This window comes from Ovis aries, chromosome 4 (genome assembly GCF_016772045.2).
Source record: "Ovis aries strain OAR_USU_Benz2616 breed Rambouillet chromosome 4, ARS-UI_Ramb_v3.0, whole genome shotgun sequence".
NCBI lineage: Eukaryota > Metazoa > Chordata > Mammalia > Artiodactyla > Bovidae > Ovis > Ovis aries.
This window is the reverse complement of record NC_056057.1, coordinates 107146980-107164726: the sequence shown is the minus strand read 5'-3', so window position 1 is coordinate 107164726 and position 17747 is coordinate 107146980. Positions and strand designations below refer to the sequence as shown.

Here is a 17747-nt window from a genome sequence, read left to right as displayed (position 1 = left end):
TGATGACCATCTCTTGGGTGTCCTGTCTCCTAATTAAAGAATTCCTCTCTTTGCAATTTTTGATCTATAAAGTCAAAGTGACAAAGCCTCAGCTGCCATGTTGTTCAAAATAGCCCAACCCCTTTGGCTAATGTATTTTCCAAAAGCGTGTTTTCAAGTAAAACAGGATCATCTTTTCCCCACTTTTCTAGATTTGGAATCTAACATGAGAAAAAGTTGGTCCTTAATGTGGCTGGAGGGCTGACATCTGAATCTATAATCTTCTACATACTATGAAAAGACCCTGATGTGGGAAAGACTAAAGGCAAGAGGAAATGGGGGTGACAGAGGACGAGATGGTTGGATGGCATCACTGACTCAATGGACATGAGTTTGAGCGGGCTCCGGGAGATGGTGAAGGACACGGAAGCCTGGCGTGCTGCCGTCCATGGAGTGTAGTCCACTCCACAAAGAGTCAGACATGACTGAGTGACTGAGCAACAGCTTACTATGAAATCTAAGCAATAGAGGAGACAGTGTATAATAAGGGAGAATAAATGGAGCCAACAAGTTGGAAAAAGAAAGGAGTCATCAAATCTACCATGTCACAGTTTCAGGACTTCATTCCAAAAGAATGACTGTGTCTTCTTTTAAGACTTTATAAGATGTACAATAATACATTCAGCCTTGCAAGAAATGTCCATATGGCTTAAGATTGCTCTAGTTCTTGTCTGTTATTTCCTTTCAGCCTATTGTACCACCTGCTTCCTGAGCTGAGCCTGGGTTGAGTTTGTGCATTAAGCTTGGCCAATATTTCTCACTGTGCAATCACTGCTGGCACAGAAATACATAGCTGAGTCCTGCGGCTCTGCAGGCTGGATCTTCAGACTACAAGGTGAGTTTGAGGGGCACTCAGCTGAAAACCTCTTCTTGGGCATCTCTTTATCATCCAAGACTTTATCATTTTGGAAGGAAATCAAGAACTTGAACTCTTTTGCCAGGATCTGCTGATACCAGAAAACATAAATATGTCCTTTTTTGGGAACACAATACATTTCCACTTCCAGTCCTTTCCCTTGAACCAGGTGCCCTGGAGTCTGGGTGACTTCTGCCTCAAGGAAACCTGTGAAGAAAGCACACAGAAGTTGGAGACTTAGCCCTGGCGGGCGTCTGATGACCTGGATGAAAGGCTGAGAGCAGGGCACTGGCCAGATCAAAACAGGGACTCACCTGCACCCAGGAGACAAAGGACTGTGAAGCAGGTGAGTGTGGGGCTCATGGCAGCATCAGGAAAAGGGCAGAGGCAAGCGGGTTTCTCTGAGGCTCTTTCATCCCCTGTGAGCGGCTCCTCTGTGATGTGATCACTTCCTGGAACCCAGTGAAATTTATATAAAGACGTTTGCTTTTGGCACAAAGATGGCACATCCTTTAGATGCCATCTTCAGCTTTCTTATGGTGTATTTCCACTCTATCTATGCTTATAAAATGATTCCTCTACAGATTAGTGTGGTATATTTACTAGGACAAAAACTTCTGTTTTCAAATTATTCTATTTTATTTATTTTTGGCTGTGCTGGGTCTTCATTGCTGGGCGGGCTTTGCTCTAGTTGCAGAGAATGGGGGCTACTCTTGAGCTGCAGTGCGTGGGTTTCTCATTGCGGTGGCATCTCTTGCTACAGAGCAGGGGCTCAAGAGTGTGTGTGCTGCTGCTGCTGCTAAGTTGCTTCAGTCGTGTCTGACTCTGTGACTCCATAGACAGCAGCCCACCAGGCTCCCCTGTCTCTGGGATTCTCCAGGCAAGAACACTGGAGTGGCTTGCCATTTCCTTCTCCAATGCGTGAAAGTGAAGTCACTCAGTCGTGTCCGACTTTTAGCGACCCCATGGACCACAGCCTTCCAGGCTCCTCCATCCATGGGATTTTCCAGGCAAGAGTACTCGAGTGGGGTACCATCACCTTCTCCAGGCTTCAGCAATTGCGGCACATGTACTCAGTAGCTGCATTTCCTGGACTCTAGAGCACAGACTCAATAGTTGTGGTGTATGGGCATCGCTGCTTCACAGCATGTGGGGTTTTCCCACATCAGGGATCGAACCCATGTCTCCTGTATTGGCAGGTGGATTGTTTACCACTGAGCCACCAGGGAAGCTCCCAAACTTAATTTTTTTCTCTGCCTGCTTGATCTCGTTGAAGCATTTGACAGCATTGACTATAGACTATCCATTAGGTCCTGGAAATTTCTCTTCTCTCAGTTTCATTCACATCATCTCCCATCAGATTTACCATTTCCTATGTATTGTGTTATTAAATGCAGTCACCAGAACCTAAATCTATCTGTTAAATTTAGAATCCTACTCTGTGCCAGTGAAAAAATAGAATATAGGAAATAACCGTACTCAGTCTTTGGAAAACAGCCAGCACAAGACTGATTCTTCCAAGATGAGAAAAGAATGGGGGGAAACCTGTACACAGTGAGGAGGGATGATGCGAAGAGCCAACCCTGACGCTGGGAAAGATGGAAGGTGGGAGGAGAAGGGGACGACAGAGGATGAGACGGTTGGATGGCATCACCGACCTGATGGACATGAGTTTGAGTAGACTCCGGGAATTGGGAATGGACAGGGAAGCCTGGCGTGCTGCAGTCCATGGGGTCACACAGAATCGGACACGTAACAAGTGTGGAGGAAAAACAGAGAAGGTAAGTGTTGGCATGAGACAGAGGTTAGAAGACAGAGGCAACCAAAGCGCCTACAGTTTGGGAGGAAGACTACCAGAGAGGAAGAAGCTGCACGAAAAGCTCCAGAAGCCTTTGTAGGGATCGTAATACACTTTGACTCAGGAGTAGCCTGTGTCTCGGTAGAACGGAACTAGCAAACATTAGAGAGAAAGCACAGAAAAGATTCACCAGTACTCCCAGAACGGCCATGCTTTTGTCCTGGGACAAAATGAGGCTCAAGCAGGGGTTGGCAAATTATAACCCAGGGCCTGGCCACCTGTTTATGTGAACACTTGTCCTGGCGAAAAGCACCTCCAGGATGACAGCTTGAGGAACTCTGAATACCTCATTTCCAAAGAACATGGCATGATGGCTGAACATTTAGAAACAAGCATTTGTAGCCTCTGAAAATTGTCCCAAGAGCATACAGCAAATGGAGAAACAGTTACTCAAGGAAACCTTCTAAATCTTGGGAGAAGCTTGTGAGTCTGTGTCACTGAGCCATGACTCTGGCCGTCGCTCTGTGACAGAAGCTCTAGCCCGTGGGGATGTGGTCCAGAACACCAGGATCCCCGAGTTTCTCCTGGGGAGGGGCCAGCTGCCAGCAATGCTCCTCCCCTCCAGATCTGAGGTGTAGAAACTCTGTTCCTGGCCAGTCCAGCCCAGAGGTCTGTGTTCCCTCCTTCCACCAGCACCTATTCAAAGGGCAGACTCTTCCAGAAATAACAGGCCAAGAACACAAGGCCCCAGTCTTCCTCTTTCTGACTTGCCCATAGGGTGGAGGTTCCATTCTGGGAGGGGGGCCAGGTCGAGAAGACCCCACCCAGGGACCCACTCAGAGAGCAGGTGTCGTTCCAAGAGAAGCAAGCCACTGTCCCTGCCCCCATGGTGAGCGGCAGGCCACGATGACACAGAGCTTCAGAGCTCTACTGCGACTTAAGGAAGGGCAGCCAAAGCCCTGCGTTTCTTCCGTCCTCTTTTCCTCCCCTTCCTCCTTCCTTCCCTCCCTCTCTCCTAACAAGGTGGGATCTGCATCCCAGCCAGATGGCCTCCCCAGCCTCCTTGGCTTCCTTCCCATTTCCCCTCAACAGGCATTTTCTCTAAAATAATATTATTTCTAGAACTAATCTTGTACATCAGTTGAGTGGAGCATCTTTTCTTAACTATACACACAACCTAGTTTAGAATGTGTCCATATGGGGGACAGTGTTGAGACATTAATAACTTTCGTTGGTGATGGACAGGAGGCCCGGCGTGCTGCGATTCGTGGGGTCGCAGAGTTGGACACGACTGAGCGACTGAACTGAACTGAACTGAACCTTCCTTGCGGGCCCTTAGCTTCCGAAACAGTTCGTGCCGCTCCCCTCTCCACTTTTTATCTTTCGTTCCTTTATTTTCTTTTGTTGGCTCATATCACCTTCCACCTGGGCCTGAAATGAGATGAGCCGGTGGTCTTCATTTCTCCCCTCTTTTTATTCAAAAGGAAGTGGAATGTTTGCGGAAGCAAAGTAGCAAACAGTTGGCAGCTCAACTGCTGCCCCCTGGTGGAATGCTTTGGCCATTACACCCAACATGGGCCAGTTTTCTAGACTGTACCATGGAGCCATAAAATGTGAGCGGCCCTAGATTAATCTAGGCCCAACATCTCGTTTTATAGAAGAAAAATTTGACATCTGGGTAGATGAATAAAGAGCCAAAGGGTTTAATCACTCACAAGAAAAGCAGTGCAAATGTATGGTGGGTTAAGAAAGAGAAGAGTAAAACATGGAAGTTAGATGGCGGGTGGCTCAGATGCTAGTTTTCAGCTTCTCTGATTTTTACCTAACATCACCAGAATTGGATCTAGGGCAGTACTTCTTGGTCTCTTGATTAAAGACTTGGACACCTGTGATACTGATGACTATCTGCAGTGATGTAACACATTATTGCATAGTAAGAATATCTGTGTCCTTCAGCATTAAAACAGGGACACAGCATTAAAACGCTCTCATCTTCTAAATCAGGCATCTCAGAGCTAGCAGATGCCAGTTCCCTTCTGCACTGATGAGCTTTATTCATTAATGCACCACTTATTCAATCAGTCTCCATAAATATTTCAACCTAGTAAAGGACGTAGGACACATACTGGCTTTCAGAAAGCTGTTCATAGTAGAGTGCAGAAATCCCTTTTCTTTCAAACAAGCTGTGGTATTTGGCATTTTTATTAATATTAAAAAGATAGGGCAAACTCCAGTAATTTTAATACATCTTCCACAGTGCTGCTTCTCAATTTTGACACGAGACCTATTTGTGCCACTTAAATGGTTCATAGACGGATTTATATCAGGAAAAATAGACACAGGCACTGTGCATAATGCATGTCCCAGGCAATTCACCTGCCTTCAAATCTGGCACAAAATTTTAGCAGTTCCAATTTTCCCTGGGCTTCCCTGGTGGGTCAGTTGGTAAAGAATCTGCCTGCAATGGAGGAGATCCAGCTTAGTGCAGGAGATCCAGCTTAGTGCAGGAGACCCACCTTAGTGCTGGAGACCTGGGTTCAATCCCTAGGTTGGGAAGGGGAGAAGGAAATGGCAACGCACTCCAGTATTCTTGCCAGGGAAATCCCATGGACAGAGGAGCCTGATGGCCTACAGTCCATGGGGTCACAAGAGTCAGACATGCCTTAGCAACTAGACCATCACCATCAATTTTCCCTCCTTGATAAGAAACCAGTGAGACTGCATTCACACGCTTATGAGGGCAGTTTCCTCTAATGGCCAGAATTCAGGGAAGCGGTGCTACCTTTTGCCTGGGTCTGTCCTTAAACATGTTTCTGAGTCAACCACTCAGACTTTAAAAGAAACAACTAAAAAAAAAAAAAAAAGATTCTAATACTCTACTGAAGAGAACAGAAGGGATGATGCAGGGAAATTACCACCAACTGAATGTCGGGTAAGAGTAACCGCTTTTCCACTCCTGGCATAACTGTTAATGGTTTTTGTAGGTTTAGATCCAACTTCTATCTACGGAGGAGATAATGACAGCCTTAAACCACTTCCTCTCGTGGTTGCCAGAGGGCAGGCAGGTCTAGAGGGGACTCTTGGCTCTGGGAAACAGAGGTTTATGAACAGAGGGCAGGGAAGGCTTCAGCTCTGTGTCTCTGCTGCTGGCACAGAGATACACGGCTGAGTCCCCCAGGCCCGCCGAGCGGATATCAAGAGAACAGAGAGAGGTGTTAGGCCGGCTGGACTGGAAGTTTTCAGAGGTGTTTTTTTCCCTGGTGATTTCTTTGTCATAGTAGTACAACAGCAGTTTTGGTGCTTGGCTTGGCTTCTGTTGGTACCAGTACATGGCATCATGCTTCATATTCTGAGAACAGCTCAGGGTCACTGGTTTTCCCAGCCCGGTAACCAGGTATCTTGGGTTCTGAATGACCATGGCTCCCACGTGACCTGTGGAGGAGGAGGAAGATTTAGAGGCAGAGTGCAGGAGAGTCATGCTGTTGCCGTAGACGAAAGGCACAGAACTGGGGACAAGCTTTAGTTAGAGATGTCCTTCCTGACCAGGACTTACCTGCTCCCAGGAGACACAGGGCCACACAGAGGAGAAGGCTGGGCTCCATGGCAGGGCTGGGACAGGAAGGAGACCTCTGTTCCAGACTCTGGTCTCTGGGTTGAGAGACAGACAGGCAGGTCTGCCTGTGACGTCAATGTCACCAGCACAAGGACGCCCTCACTAATAATGGACACAGCTTCCTGCTTGACAGGGGCATCTGAGCTTGGCTGGATCCGGTATAAAGTAGAGATGATGTTCCCTTATCTGCCCCTGTTCCTGCGTCTGCCCCATTTCATCCTGGCCTCTCCCTCTCCCTCCTCATTTCTTTTTTCCTGTAAGATATTTCAGAGGTTCCTCAGCACGTGAATGTGTGTGCTGTGCTAAGTCGCTCAGTCATGTCGGAGTCCTTGTGACCTCATGGACTCTAGCTCACCAGGCTCTTCTGTCCATGGGATTCTCCAGGCAAGAGTACTGGAGTAGGTAGCCACTTCCTTCTCCAGGGGATCTTCCCAACCCAGGGATCGATGCCGCACCTCTTGCATCTCCTGCACTGGCAGGTAGGTTCTTTACCACCAGCAAACTGGGAAGCCCTCAACACGTGAATAGCTTTTGCTAAAGTCGTGTTGAGATAACATCTTTGTGTTTTGCCCTCCGCATCACAGATGGGTGTCTGATGTTTGCAAACTATCCTCTCCTCATGATGCAGAAATCAGGTCCTGGAATCCCTCTATTTGTGACCACTTTTCAGAGAGCATCAGAGAAATTGTCTACACCTTTTAGCTGTCAGTGACAACAGAGTGCCTCCTTATGGCCAGTAGAAATGTGCCTAGAAGCAGCCTTCCTACACTGGTCCGAGCAAACCTGGGCGAAGGGTGAGGGTGAGACACATCAGGGCTTAGAGATGTATCCAGTCCCTCACTCCGCTCTGACTGCATCTGGAAGCGTCAGGCTGCCATGCCAGTGACTCAGCCTCACCAAGATGCGGAGCCCCAGTGCAGCCACTGGACCCGACCTCACAAATGGTCGGGATGGGTGACACACGTTAGCGCTTAGCACTAACCCGTGCTTTTTACGTTAGAAAAATCAGACCCTATAGATAAAGGAAAATTATCTTGATGATAACTGACCTGGTTATTCCACTCAAAAATGAGGTTTTCTTAAGTATTGGATAATGGATGTGTGCTAGACAAATGTAACTTAAACTTATCATCTCCAGTATCAGGGAGCAAACTAGAAGAGTTAATGCATCTTGAGTCACGATTTTTATTTCTATCAGGGACACTTGTTTGAGATGTAATAAGGAATATAAACATGTGGCTACAATCAGCATCACAATTCCTTTTAGATCAGAGCACCAAGGTAGGCAAGAAACCCACTGTGCTTTACGTCAGGATAAGACACACACACACACACACACACACACACACACACACACACACACACACACAGAGATTTGCATATGAACTGGGAGTTTGGGACTAGCAGATGCAAACTAGTATGTATAGAATGGATAGACAAAAAGTCCCTGCTGTACAGCACAGGGAACTTTATTAAATACCCTGTGATGAAGCATAATGGAAAGAATATGAAAAAGAATGGATGTGTGTGTGTGTGTGTGTGTGTGTAACTGAGTCGCTGCTGTACAGTAGAAATTAACACAATATTGCACACCATCTATACTCCAATAAGCTAAATTAAAACAAATAGATTTGCATAGACTGAGTTCTGTGTGAGGAGACCCAGGAGTCTCCCAAGTCACAGACATCCCCAGTTAAATTTTAAAAAATTACTCTTGAGTTTCAACAGCTAATTCCAGTTCTTCCCCTCCTCTCTTCCTTGGGGAGGCGGCACAGGGAAAGACTTCTGTTCAGGGCTGCCTGACTTGAGAGGAGCGGATAGAATGTGGTTTTGCACAGCAAGGACAGAACTCTGAAGCACTGTGTCTCGGCTGCTGGCACAGAAATAAACCCCCGAGTCACCCAGCTCTGCAGAGTGGACCCTCAGGATAGAAGACGTCCCTTCTGTCCTTTCTGCTGTGAATCGGCCTTTGGGCATCCCTGAGTTGTCCTGCACAGACTCTCTTAGGAAGTAAACCAGAAGCTTCATTTCTGTCCCCACAGCATGGTAGTACCAAAAAAGAGAATTATGTCCAGAAATAGGGTCACAGCTCAGATTCACAGCCTGTTTCTTCTCTATGACCCTGTGGCTGGGGGACTGGGCGACTTCAGCTGATATGTACCCTGTGGGAGAAGACAAGAACATACGTGACAGGGATAGGCAGGAAAAGTGCCCAGGGGGATGTTTGCGTTTCTAAGGACTCACTTGCTCCCAGGAGACACAGCGACGCTAAGTGGAGAAGCCTGGAGAACATGGCAGGATCCAGATGAAAATGAGAGCTTTCCCAGATGAGGGGACTTGCGTGTAGGAGCAGAAATGAAAGCAGATCCATGTGCCGGGGGCCCTGTATGGGGTGGGCTGGCACTGACATCACCCTGTGAGCAGACGTCCATAGTCTCAGTGGCTCCCTCTAGGGAAACGAAGCACAGAAGAAAGAGCACGCTTATTTTTCCCCAAAGAAGGCTGCCTCTGAGAGGTGATCTGACACCAAAAAAATCGGCCTGTTCATGCATTTAACTAGGTGTTGACCTCGTATGGGTTCGGCCTTTGCCTCTGTGGTTACCTGGCTTCTTCCTCTTCTATTTGTATCAAATCTCCTCTGAGTCCCTCTGATAAAGATACACATGGTCTCATTAAGGCCCAGCTGGATGATCCCAGATAAATGCCCCTTCTCAAAGTCTTAGCTGAATCACATCTATAAAGTCCATTTTTGCCGTCTAAGGCAATATCCACAAGTTTCAGGAATGAATATATGGGCATCTTTGGGACGGTGGAGTGGGCTAGAGGTCATTATTCAGCCTGTCACACTATACAAAATGTTCTGCTGATGATTTGGGAAGTTTTACGGGTGTCATTTCCCCATAATACTAAATGAATCAACTTGAGCCCTTTGTATATAAATCTGCAACACATTCTCTTCACTGTTAAGCTTCAGTGTTTGTCAGCTTGCAGCAGCTAGCGATGGCGGAATCAGTGACCCCAGTGTGCGTGGCGGTGGTGTGCAGAGGAGACAGAAGGGGAGCCTCAAAGAAGTGGTGGGCCAGCCCTTGTGGTGGACTTCTGCGTTGCAGGCTTCTGCTCAGCCTACACTGCGCTGCCTGATGTTCAGGAAGCACTGGAACGGAGACCAAGAAGCAGCAGCTGAGCCTGGATCTGTCTGAGTGCTCTGAGCCTGGGGAACAAGGACAATTAACAGCAACATCCCTTGTTGGTTTAGCAGGGACTCTGGAGACCCAACACTGGAGAACTTATTCCCTATGAGTTGTAAAGATACTATGGTTCCTCTCTACCTTTCATCCAACTGCCCCTGTTGTAAACGTCATGCATAAGCATGATTCTTTGCTCAGAACCAAGGATTTAACATATGCACAAGTCGGCTACAGGCTAAACTCTGATTTCCTTCTTTTTTCTACTGTTCTGTTCCAGGATCTAATCCAGGACACTGGAGAACATTTAGATGACCTGTCTCCTTAGATTTCTTCAAGCCATGAGGGTTTCTCAGTCTTTTCTTGTTTTGAATGATTTTGACACTTTTGAGAATCATGCGTGCATGTTCAGTCCCTTCAGTCGTGTCCAGCTCTGTGCAGCTCTATGGACTGTAGCCCATCAGGCTCCTCTGTCCATGGGATTCTCCAAGCAAGAATACCAGAGTGGATTGCCATGCCCTTCTCCAGGGGATCTTCCCAGCGTAGGGATCGAACCCATGACTCTTACGTCTTCTGCATTGGCAAGCAGGTTCCTTACCACCAGAACCACCTGGGAAGCCCTTTTGAGGATCACCAGTCAAGCATTCTGTAGAAGCCCTTTCAAACTGAGTTTATCTGCTGGTTATATTATCACTTGAAGGCCCAGTGGGTGACATTTACCCTTAGCCATGGACTGTCAGGAGGAGGAGAAGGGGATGACAGAGGACGAGATGGTTGGATGGCATCACCAACTCAATGGACATGAGTTTAAGCAGGCTCTGGGAGATGGTGAGGGACAGGGAAGCCTGGCATGCTACAATCCATGGGGTCGCAAAGAGTCAGACAGGACTGAGTGCCTGAACAATGACAGCAACAAGTGAACTGTCAGCCTCTGTGGAAAAGTTGTGAGAAATGCCAGAAACCAAGCCCTCTACTGCCTTCCCCCAAATGTCTCCTAATGTGATGGGTTGTTTCATTCTATTCTTGCCTTCCCTAGGGTCCCTAGAAGGCTGAACCGCTGGGCTGCTAGGGGAGGAGCCTAGGAAGACAGCTGATGATGCTGGGGGCTGAGCCGGAAGGGGAAGCAGAGGTTTTCTGCTCGGGACGGGGCGACTCTGCAGCACTGTGTCTTTGCTGCTGGCACAGAGGTACGTGGCCGAGTCCCCAGGATCTGTGGGCTGGATTTTCAGAGTGGAGAACGATGCGTTAGGCATCTTAGCTGAGAATCGGTCCTTTGGCATCCCTGACTCGTCGACAGGAGATTGGTTGTTGAAATATATCAGCAGTTCCAGTCCCCGCACCGAGGTCTGTCTGTACCAAAAAAGAGCAGCGTGGCTTTTAATCGGCTCACAACTCAGAGTGACTGCCTGTCCCTTTTCTGTCACCTCATGCCTAGGGGTCTGGGTGACTCCAGCATCCGTGGGCCCTGTGGAGAAGGACAGAGTTTGGGGACAGAATAAGAAGCATGATTGGAATCATAACGGGAAATATCCAAGAATGCAGATTATTTCTGGGGACTTACCTACTCCCAGGAGACACAGGGCCACACAGAAGAGGAGCTTGGTGGCCATGGCAATGCCCGCAGGAGGAGGCTTCCCCCAGATGGGGCTCTTGTGAGTGTGAGCAGAAGGGTGGGGCTTCTGAGTCCTCTGCAAAGCGGAGAGGGACCTGGCAGGGTCACTACACTCTGACCCTGCTCAGGGGACCTCCCTCCAAAGGGGAATGTTCATTCTCTGCAAAAGACGGACTGAACAGTTCCCAACTCTTCCAGGGTGTACTGGCTCATTCACAGACCCTGCCCTCCCCCCCCCGCCCCCCAGCACCTTCCCCAGCTGTCGCCTCTCCCAGCCCTGGTGTTCCCACCCCTCTGGTCTCCTCTGGTGTGTCATATGTCAATGGTCCATTGAACGTTTCTGCTTGAATTTGTGGTACCCGCACCACAAATTCCAGACATCAGTAAATTACTCTTTACACATTAAGACCTTCAACATGCCTCTTACTGGCATTCCCTATCACTTGGATATAGAAAATCAAAATAAATCCTTGCTAGGTTAGAGCTTTGCCACAGATTCCTCCCAAAGCCTTTGTACTTGGCCACCATGCTCATCTCTAAGGGGCATAAATGGAAGCCTTGGAAAGAGACTGGCTTGGGAAGATTTTATTCCCAGCAAAACTAGAGACCAATGCCCCTATGCTGCATAATCCCCAGCCCGCAGCACAGGGCCTCTATATGTCTGCACCTTTTCCATGAAGGGGCTCCATCTTACCTCATAAAGAGAAAGAGGAAATGTTAGTCACTCAGTCGTGTCTGACTCTTTGTGACCCCATGGACTATTGCCGGGGTCCAGCCCCGATGGATCCAGGGAATTCAAAGCGTGGACGGCGTTGGCGAGGAGAGACTTATTTATTTATTAATATAAGAAATATAAGATTAGATTAGGAAGAAATAGTGTAGTAGGAAAATTAAGTGGAGAAAGAGGGCTGAATAACTTGGATTACGTGGAAGGCCAATAAAATCCCAGACAAGGAATTTGCACCATCTACGTTGGGCCACCAGTGCTCGCTTGAATATCTAAGGGTGCCTCGCCTTAGGCTCCCTTTCACGTGGGTCTTAACAGCCAGGGCAAGTAAGTAGACTTGGCAAGCCTCCACGCCCCAGATGGGAATTCAGCCTGAAGTTAAAGTAAAGAGGAAAAAGAGAGAGACACGGGGGAAACCAGTCCAGCGACTGGCTCTGGCCTCTATTGTTGAGAAGGCCTTAAATACTTTTGATAAAACATGGAGATCAATAGGTAACACAAAGTTATGCAGCATTGGCAGTCCAGACTCTTATCAAAACCAGGCTTTTCTCTCTGCATACCTAATTGTATACACAAGTCTTAGGTGATTTACATCATTTTCTGGCCCAAAAGGACCAATTAACATTTTACAGCCTTTTTTCTGATAAGGGTTTGTCAACCAGAAGACTTATTTGCATTGATCTTCTCAAAGTCCGGTGCTTTATTTAGAAAGCACTAAATAAACTTACATTCTTATATAGCAAGGACACAAGAGGAGTGCAGTGATATATAACAAAGAGAAAAGTAATTAACTCAAAAGTCTAGTTTTGCTAACATCAAAACTATTATATATCTTTTTCCATATCCTGTTTACATTGATTAACATCCTCCCAGGTGCCTAAAAGATAAAAAATATGGAGGTCTGGCAGCAGTCATTGAGTCAACAGTGAAAACCCTCTACCAATATAATTTTTAACTCTTTAGAAAAGGCTCTGTAACTTTAAGATGCTTTTAAGCTTTGTGCCTCTTGCGGTTGGGGGCTGCAAGCAATTCACAAGCTGTAAGAGGTCCAGAGAACCTGTTAGGCAAGCTAGAGAGCTATCAGAGGGGGTTTAACTGAAACATCCCTTTCAAATGCAGAAGACTAAAGCCCTGATTTGACTTTTTCCAGAGAATATCAGAAGAGTGGAAAAGCAGGCAGATTCTTATTTTTGGGGGGTACATGCTCAAGAAATGCCAGGGGGCCCCCTGAAGTCTGATCACGCCTTGCATATGTTAGCTTCCTTCCTCATGACCTTGTCACAGGCGGGATTCCTCACACTGGCTTCCGGCAGACTATAGCCTGCTAAGCTCCTCTGTCTATGAAATTCTCCAGGCAAGAATACTAGAGTGGGTTGTCGTTTCCTTCTCCAAGGATTGAACCTGGGTGTCCTGCATTGCAGGCAGTTTCTTTACTGTCTGAGACACCAGGGAAGCCATCTTACCTCTGTGATGAACCTCAGTCAGTTCAGTCGCTCAGTCATGTCCAACTCTTCAGAACTGCCTTAATCCTGCAGGTCCTGGTGTGGGTTGTGCAGTGAAAAATGAGGGCTTCAACCTTCTTTGAAGAACTGCAATAAAGCACTCTCAGTTCATTCTAATCTTCTTCAACCCCTAGCAAAGCTCTAAAAGGCTCTTTGATGGTTAACACTTGACTCTCCTTGTACTAAGGCAACCAATACTCATAAATGAACTCTTTCTGGTGGTGAGGATGAGACTCTGGAAAATGACCCAGTTCTTGGGGCTATGGAGAGTAGTAAGATTCTGTTTACAGAGGAAATGGAAGACATTAGCTCCATGTCTTGGCTGTTGGCACAGAAACACATTCTTCAACTCCCCGAACTCGAGAGTCTGTCAAGAGACAGAGAGAAACATAAGACTGGCTACTTGGAAATACTATGATAGTGAAACTTTCTTAGTTTTATGGAATCAGCAGTGCCCACTCCCCGGTCCAGTGTTTACTTGGTTCAGGAGAGCATCTTGCAACCTGAGGTTGAAGAATGCAGAGCTGGACACAGGGTTTTTTGTTGCTGTTGCTTAGTTGCGAAGTCATATCTGACTCTTGCAATCCCTTGGACTGCAGCCTGCCAGGCTCCTCTGTCCATGGGATTTTCCAACAAGAATACTGAGTGGGTTGCCATTTCCTTCTCCAGGGGATTTTCCCAATCCAGGGATCGACCCCATGTCTCCTGCATTGACAGGCAGATTCTTTAGGGGGGGTAATAATAGCAGAGACAAATAGAAAACGTTGCAAATCAGGACACAGCCTTCAGGATGTGGATTTTCTGACTCCTGTCCAGGACTTATCTTCTATAAGATACAAACTGTTGTGAAACAGAGAAGCTGTGAGCCTATAACAAGCTCAGAATATGAGTGAGCCAGCTACCTCCTAAGTGCTCCAATCTCTCATGGAGAGAAAAACCAGTCTTAGGGTCACCCCAGGTCCTGGTACATTTTCTGCTTATACAGACCTTCTTGTGGACTTCTGAAGGCTCAGGGCCCCTCTGACTTAGAACATAGTTCAGGCCGTCCTCTTTGGGGCCCTGCCGTAAAGGCGCCCAACAGTGGTAGGATGGGACCAGGCTGGGTTTAGAGGGAAGCCCATTCCAACAGCTTCTCTTATGTCCTGACCCAGGAGCTGTTTTGCTTTCCTTCTATCAGGACACAAAAATTTACCAACCATCTCCTTCTCTGCCCACATCTTGACAGGCTCAAGAAGTGCCCCCCTGGAGCAGCGAGAAATGACCTTGAGGACTTATTTTCTAAATTTTTTTCAGTAATTTAGCAGAGAGCTGGCTCGATGATCTGCATTAGCTTACAGAAAAATAGGATCTTCCTTTCCATTAAGACCATTACTTTAACCACGAAGGGGACATCTCTTGAAGTCACAGAGATGTCCCCTGCTCAGCCCTCTTGTTCCACAGAATATCTACAGTATCATGAGGCATCTATTAGAATACTGGCCATACTCTTTGCAATCTACCTATGACCCACCTAAATACACATCTCTGTGGGTTAATGAGACTTGGGCTGAGGATAAAGGGGGATGGGAATCACACAGGTTCTGTTTCTTCTGCACTTCTCTCTCTCTCTCTCTCTCTCTCTCTCTCTCTCTCTCTCTCACACACACACACACACACACACACACACACACGTATTAATTTGGACTGCGTGGTGGTAACGTTTAGTGTATCACTGTCTCCTTTACATGGCAACCATCCCAGAGAGTGAAATTGAAAGGGAAAGTCGCCCAGTGTCCAACTCTTCGCAACCCCATGGACTATACAATCCATCCCAGGGTTGCCTGTAAGTCCGTGCTCACTATGGGTCTTAACCCATTTGCACAAGAACAGAAGTCTTTGGTCTCTATCTTTCTGTCTCCAGTACCTGCTCAGTGTCTGCAATCAGGTTCATGATTCAGAGACCATGAGATTTAGAGCTTCTCTGTAACCCCCACCATCAGGCAGTTCTCCCAGTTCTTCCAGCAAGCCACCAAGGAATGTGGAACCACAGCATCTCCTGGTGGCCAGTTGGGCAGTGTCACTAGAAATGAACCTTTTGTCAAGACCCAGGGTGAGCTGTGCTGTTACATTGGTATATGGACAATGGGGAGTTATCTGTGTTCGTATTTTAGTTCAAAAATAATCCTGTTGCTGAGATCAAACACTTGAGAAAGAGAGAGACTGAAGCCAAACTGAAATGCAAACATCAGCATTGGCTCCAGTAAAGGTGGGGCTAAGACGTGTCGCCGAGTGGTAGCTCATATCCTCCGAGATGAATGTATACCCCCGACTACTTTTTCCCCAGCAGCCAGTCGTCCCCACTAAATACAGTCTGCTCACTAATTTTACCATAATTCTGAGCCAGGAGAATAGAAAGCATCTTCTTTGCAGACAAAAGACAAACACAAGATGGAAGTAGGAAGGTTTGGTCTAAGCCTGCTGAGTTCCTCCTTTAAAAAAATCTCTAATCATAACTCAGTTCTCTTACCAAAGAGAAGAGGGAGGGGACGGCAGAGGGGCTAGGATATTGCTCCAGGAACTCCCAGAGACGAAAGTGGGCAATAGATGTATGTTCCCCCTAAGACTCTCAAGATTCGTGTTCCCGCAACACCTTGAACTTGACCATTGCGTCTACGATCAAGAGATGAGCCATGTGGTAGGACAACTCTATTTCCACCTTCTTAAGGGGCTCCCCCCAGTATTAATTACTGCTCTTCGGGATTTACTCCTGGAGCCACAGGGGACAATTAAGCGGGGCCTCACAGGACATGAAATGGTGTACAGCAGTATAGTAATTAAAGGACTCACAGGCCAGACTGGCTGAAACACTGGGAATTAGCTCTCCGTTTCCCTTTCCCTTTCCAATCTCTCCTGCTATATTCCCCATTATGACCAAACAGAGGTTTGATGACACACTTACATGACATCATAGGGACTTCCCTGGTGGCTCAGTGGTTAAGACTTCACCTTCCAATGCAGGGGGTATGGGTTTGATTGCTGTCCAGGGAGGTAAGATCCCACCTGCTTCAAGGCCAAACAACCAAAAGATAACACAGAAGCAATATTGTAACAAATTCAATAAAGACTTTAAAAATGGTCCACATTCAGAAAAAATCTTAAAAAAAAAATGACATCATGATGAGCTGCTGCTGCTGCTGCTAAGTCACTTCAGTCGTGTCCGACTCTGTGCGACCCCATAGACGGCAGCTCACCAGGCTCCCCCGTCCCTGGGATTCTCCAGGCAAGAACACTGGAGTGGGTTGCCATTTCCTTCTCCAATGCATGAAAGTGAGAAGTGAAAGAGAAGTCGTTCAGTCATGTCCAACTCTTAGCGACCCCATGGACTGCAGCCCACCAGGCTCCTCCATCCATGGGATTTTCCAGGCCAGAGTACTGGAGTGGGGTGCCATTGCCTTCTCCAATGATTAAATGCCAATACTCAAAGTCACCCCAAACTTAAATAAGTACTACTTCCATTATGAAATCTAGAAAACAACAATCTAAGTCATTAATTTTTTTCATCAATTCACACTCCTTTTGCAAATCTGGAATGCTCCAGGATTTGAATAGTATTTCCATTACAGCATTTTATTTCTACCAGAAAGATCCCAATTTAATCATTTTATTTCCCTCTGTGATTACCTAATCCTTTAAGAAAGATTTAATCGAAGTTCTAAAAATTTTAAATGCCTTTAAAATTCATTCTGTTGTTCCTCAGACACAGTGGTGTTAGCAGCAGTCACTGGAATTGAATACCTTCTTTAATGTTATGTTTGCATCCTGGCCCAAATCATTAATCTCTTTAATACATTCTTGTAGATTTTATCTCTGCCTTCTTCCCCAGTGAGAAATGTGAAATTAAGCTCCAAGTCCTCTAAAACCAGCGCTATTAAAACAAATATTGCATATTTTCAGTTTCCCCGGTTGAGCAACCCCATCTACAAGGCATTCTCTTGTTTCACATGCTTTTGCTTTAATACACCCCGTTTTTACCTAAGCCTTTCATAGGAATCGTAATTTTGTAAGTGTATTAGGCATGGCCCTTTAAAATAGCCTATAGATAATGTTTGTACAATAATGTGAATATTTTCACTTCAATCCCTGTTGATACAGTCCAGATTGTACTTAGCCCTTCAATCAGGTTGATTTTCAGAGTCATTCCTATCTTCCCTGTGACCTCTAAGATTGTGCATTTAATTCTCAAGGGCTTTGTGTGCGCTTAGTAGCTCAGCCATGTCCCACTCTTTGTGACCCCATGGACCACAACCCACTAGGCTCTTCTGTCCACGGGGATTCTCCAGGCAAGAATATTGGAATAGGTTGCCATGCCCTCCTCCAGAAGATCTTCCCAAAGGGCTTTAGGGGGCCCAGTTATCTTGTCAACTTTGGTAACAGCT

At 46.7% G+C, this 17747-nt stretch overlaps 2 gene segments (V, D, J or C); both read right to left on the bottom strand.

Annotated features, from left to right (window-relative positions):
• Positions 1 to 2438: 2438 nt before the first annotated feature.
• On the bottom strand, positions 2439 to 8770 carry LOC114114559 (T cell receptor beta variable 3-1-like). The segment is given in 3 exon segments: positions 2439 to 6125; positions 6247 to 6341; positions 8551 to 8770. Coding segments are annotated over 3 exon segments (648 nt in total).
• Positions 8771 to 10188: 1418 nt separating this feature from the next.
• LOC121819448 (T cell receptor beta variable 12-4-like) lies at positions 10189 to 11151 on the bottom strand. The segment is given in 2 exon segments: positions 10189 to 10956; positions 11053 to 11151. Coding segments are annotated over 2 exon segments (636 nt in total).
• Between the last annotated feature and the right edge of the window lie 6596 nt (positions 11152 to 17747).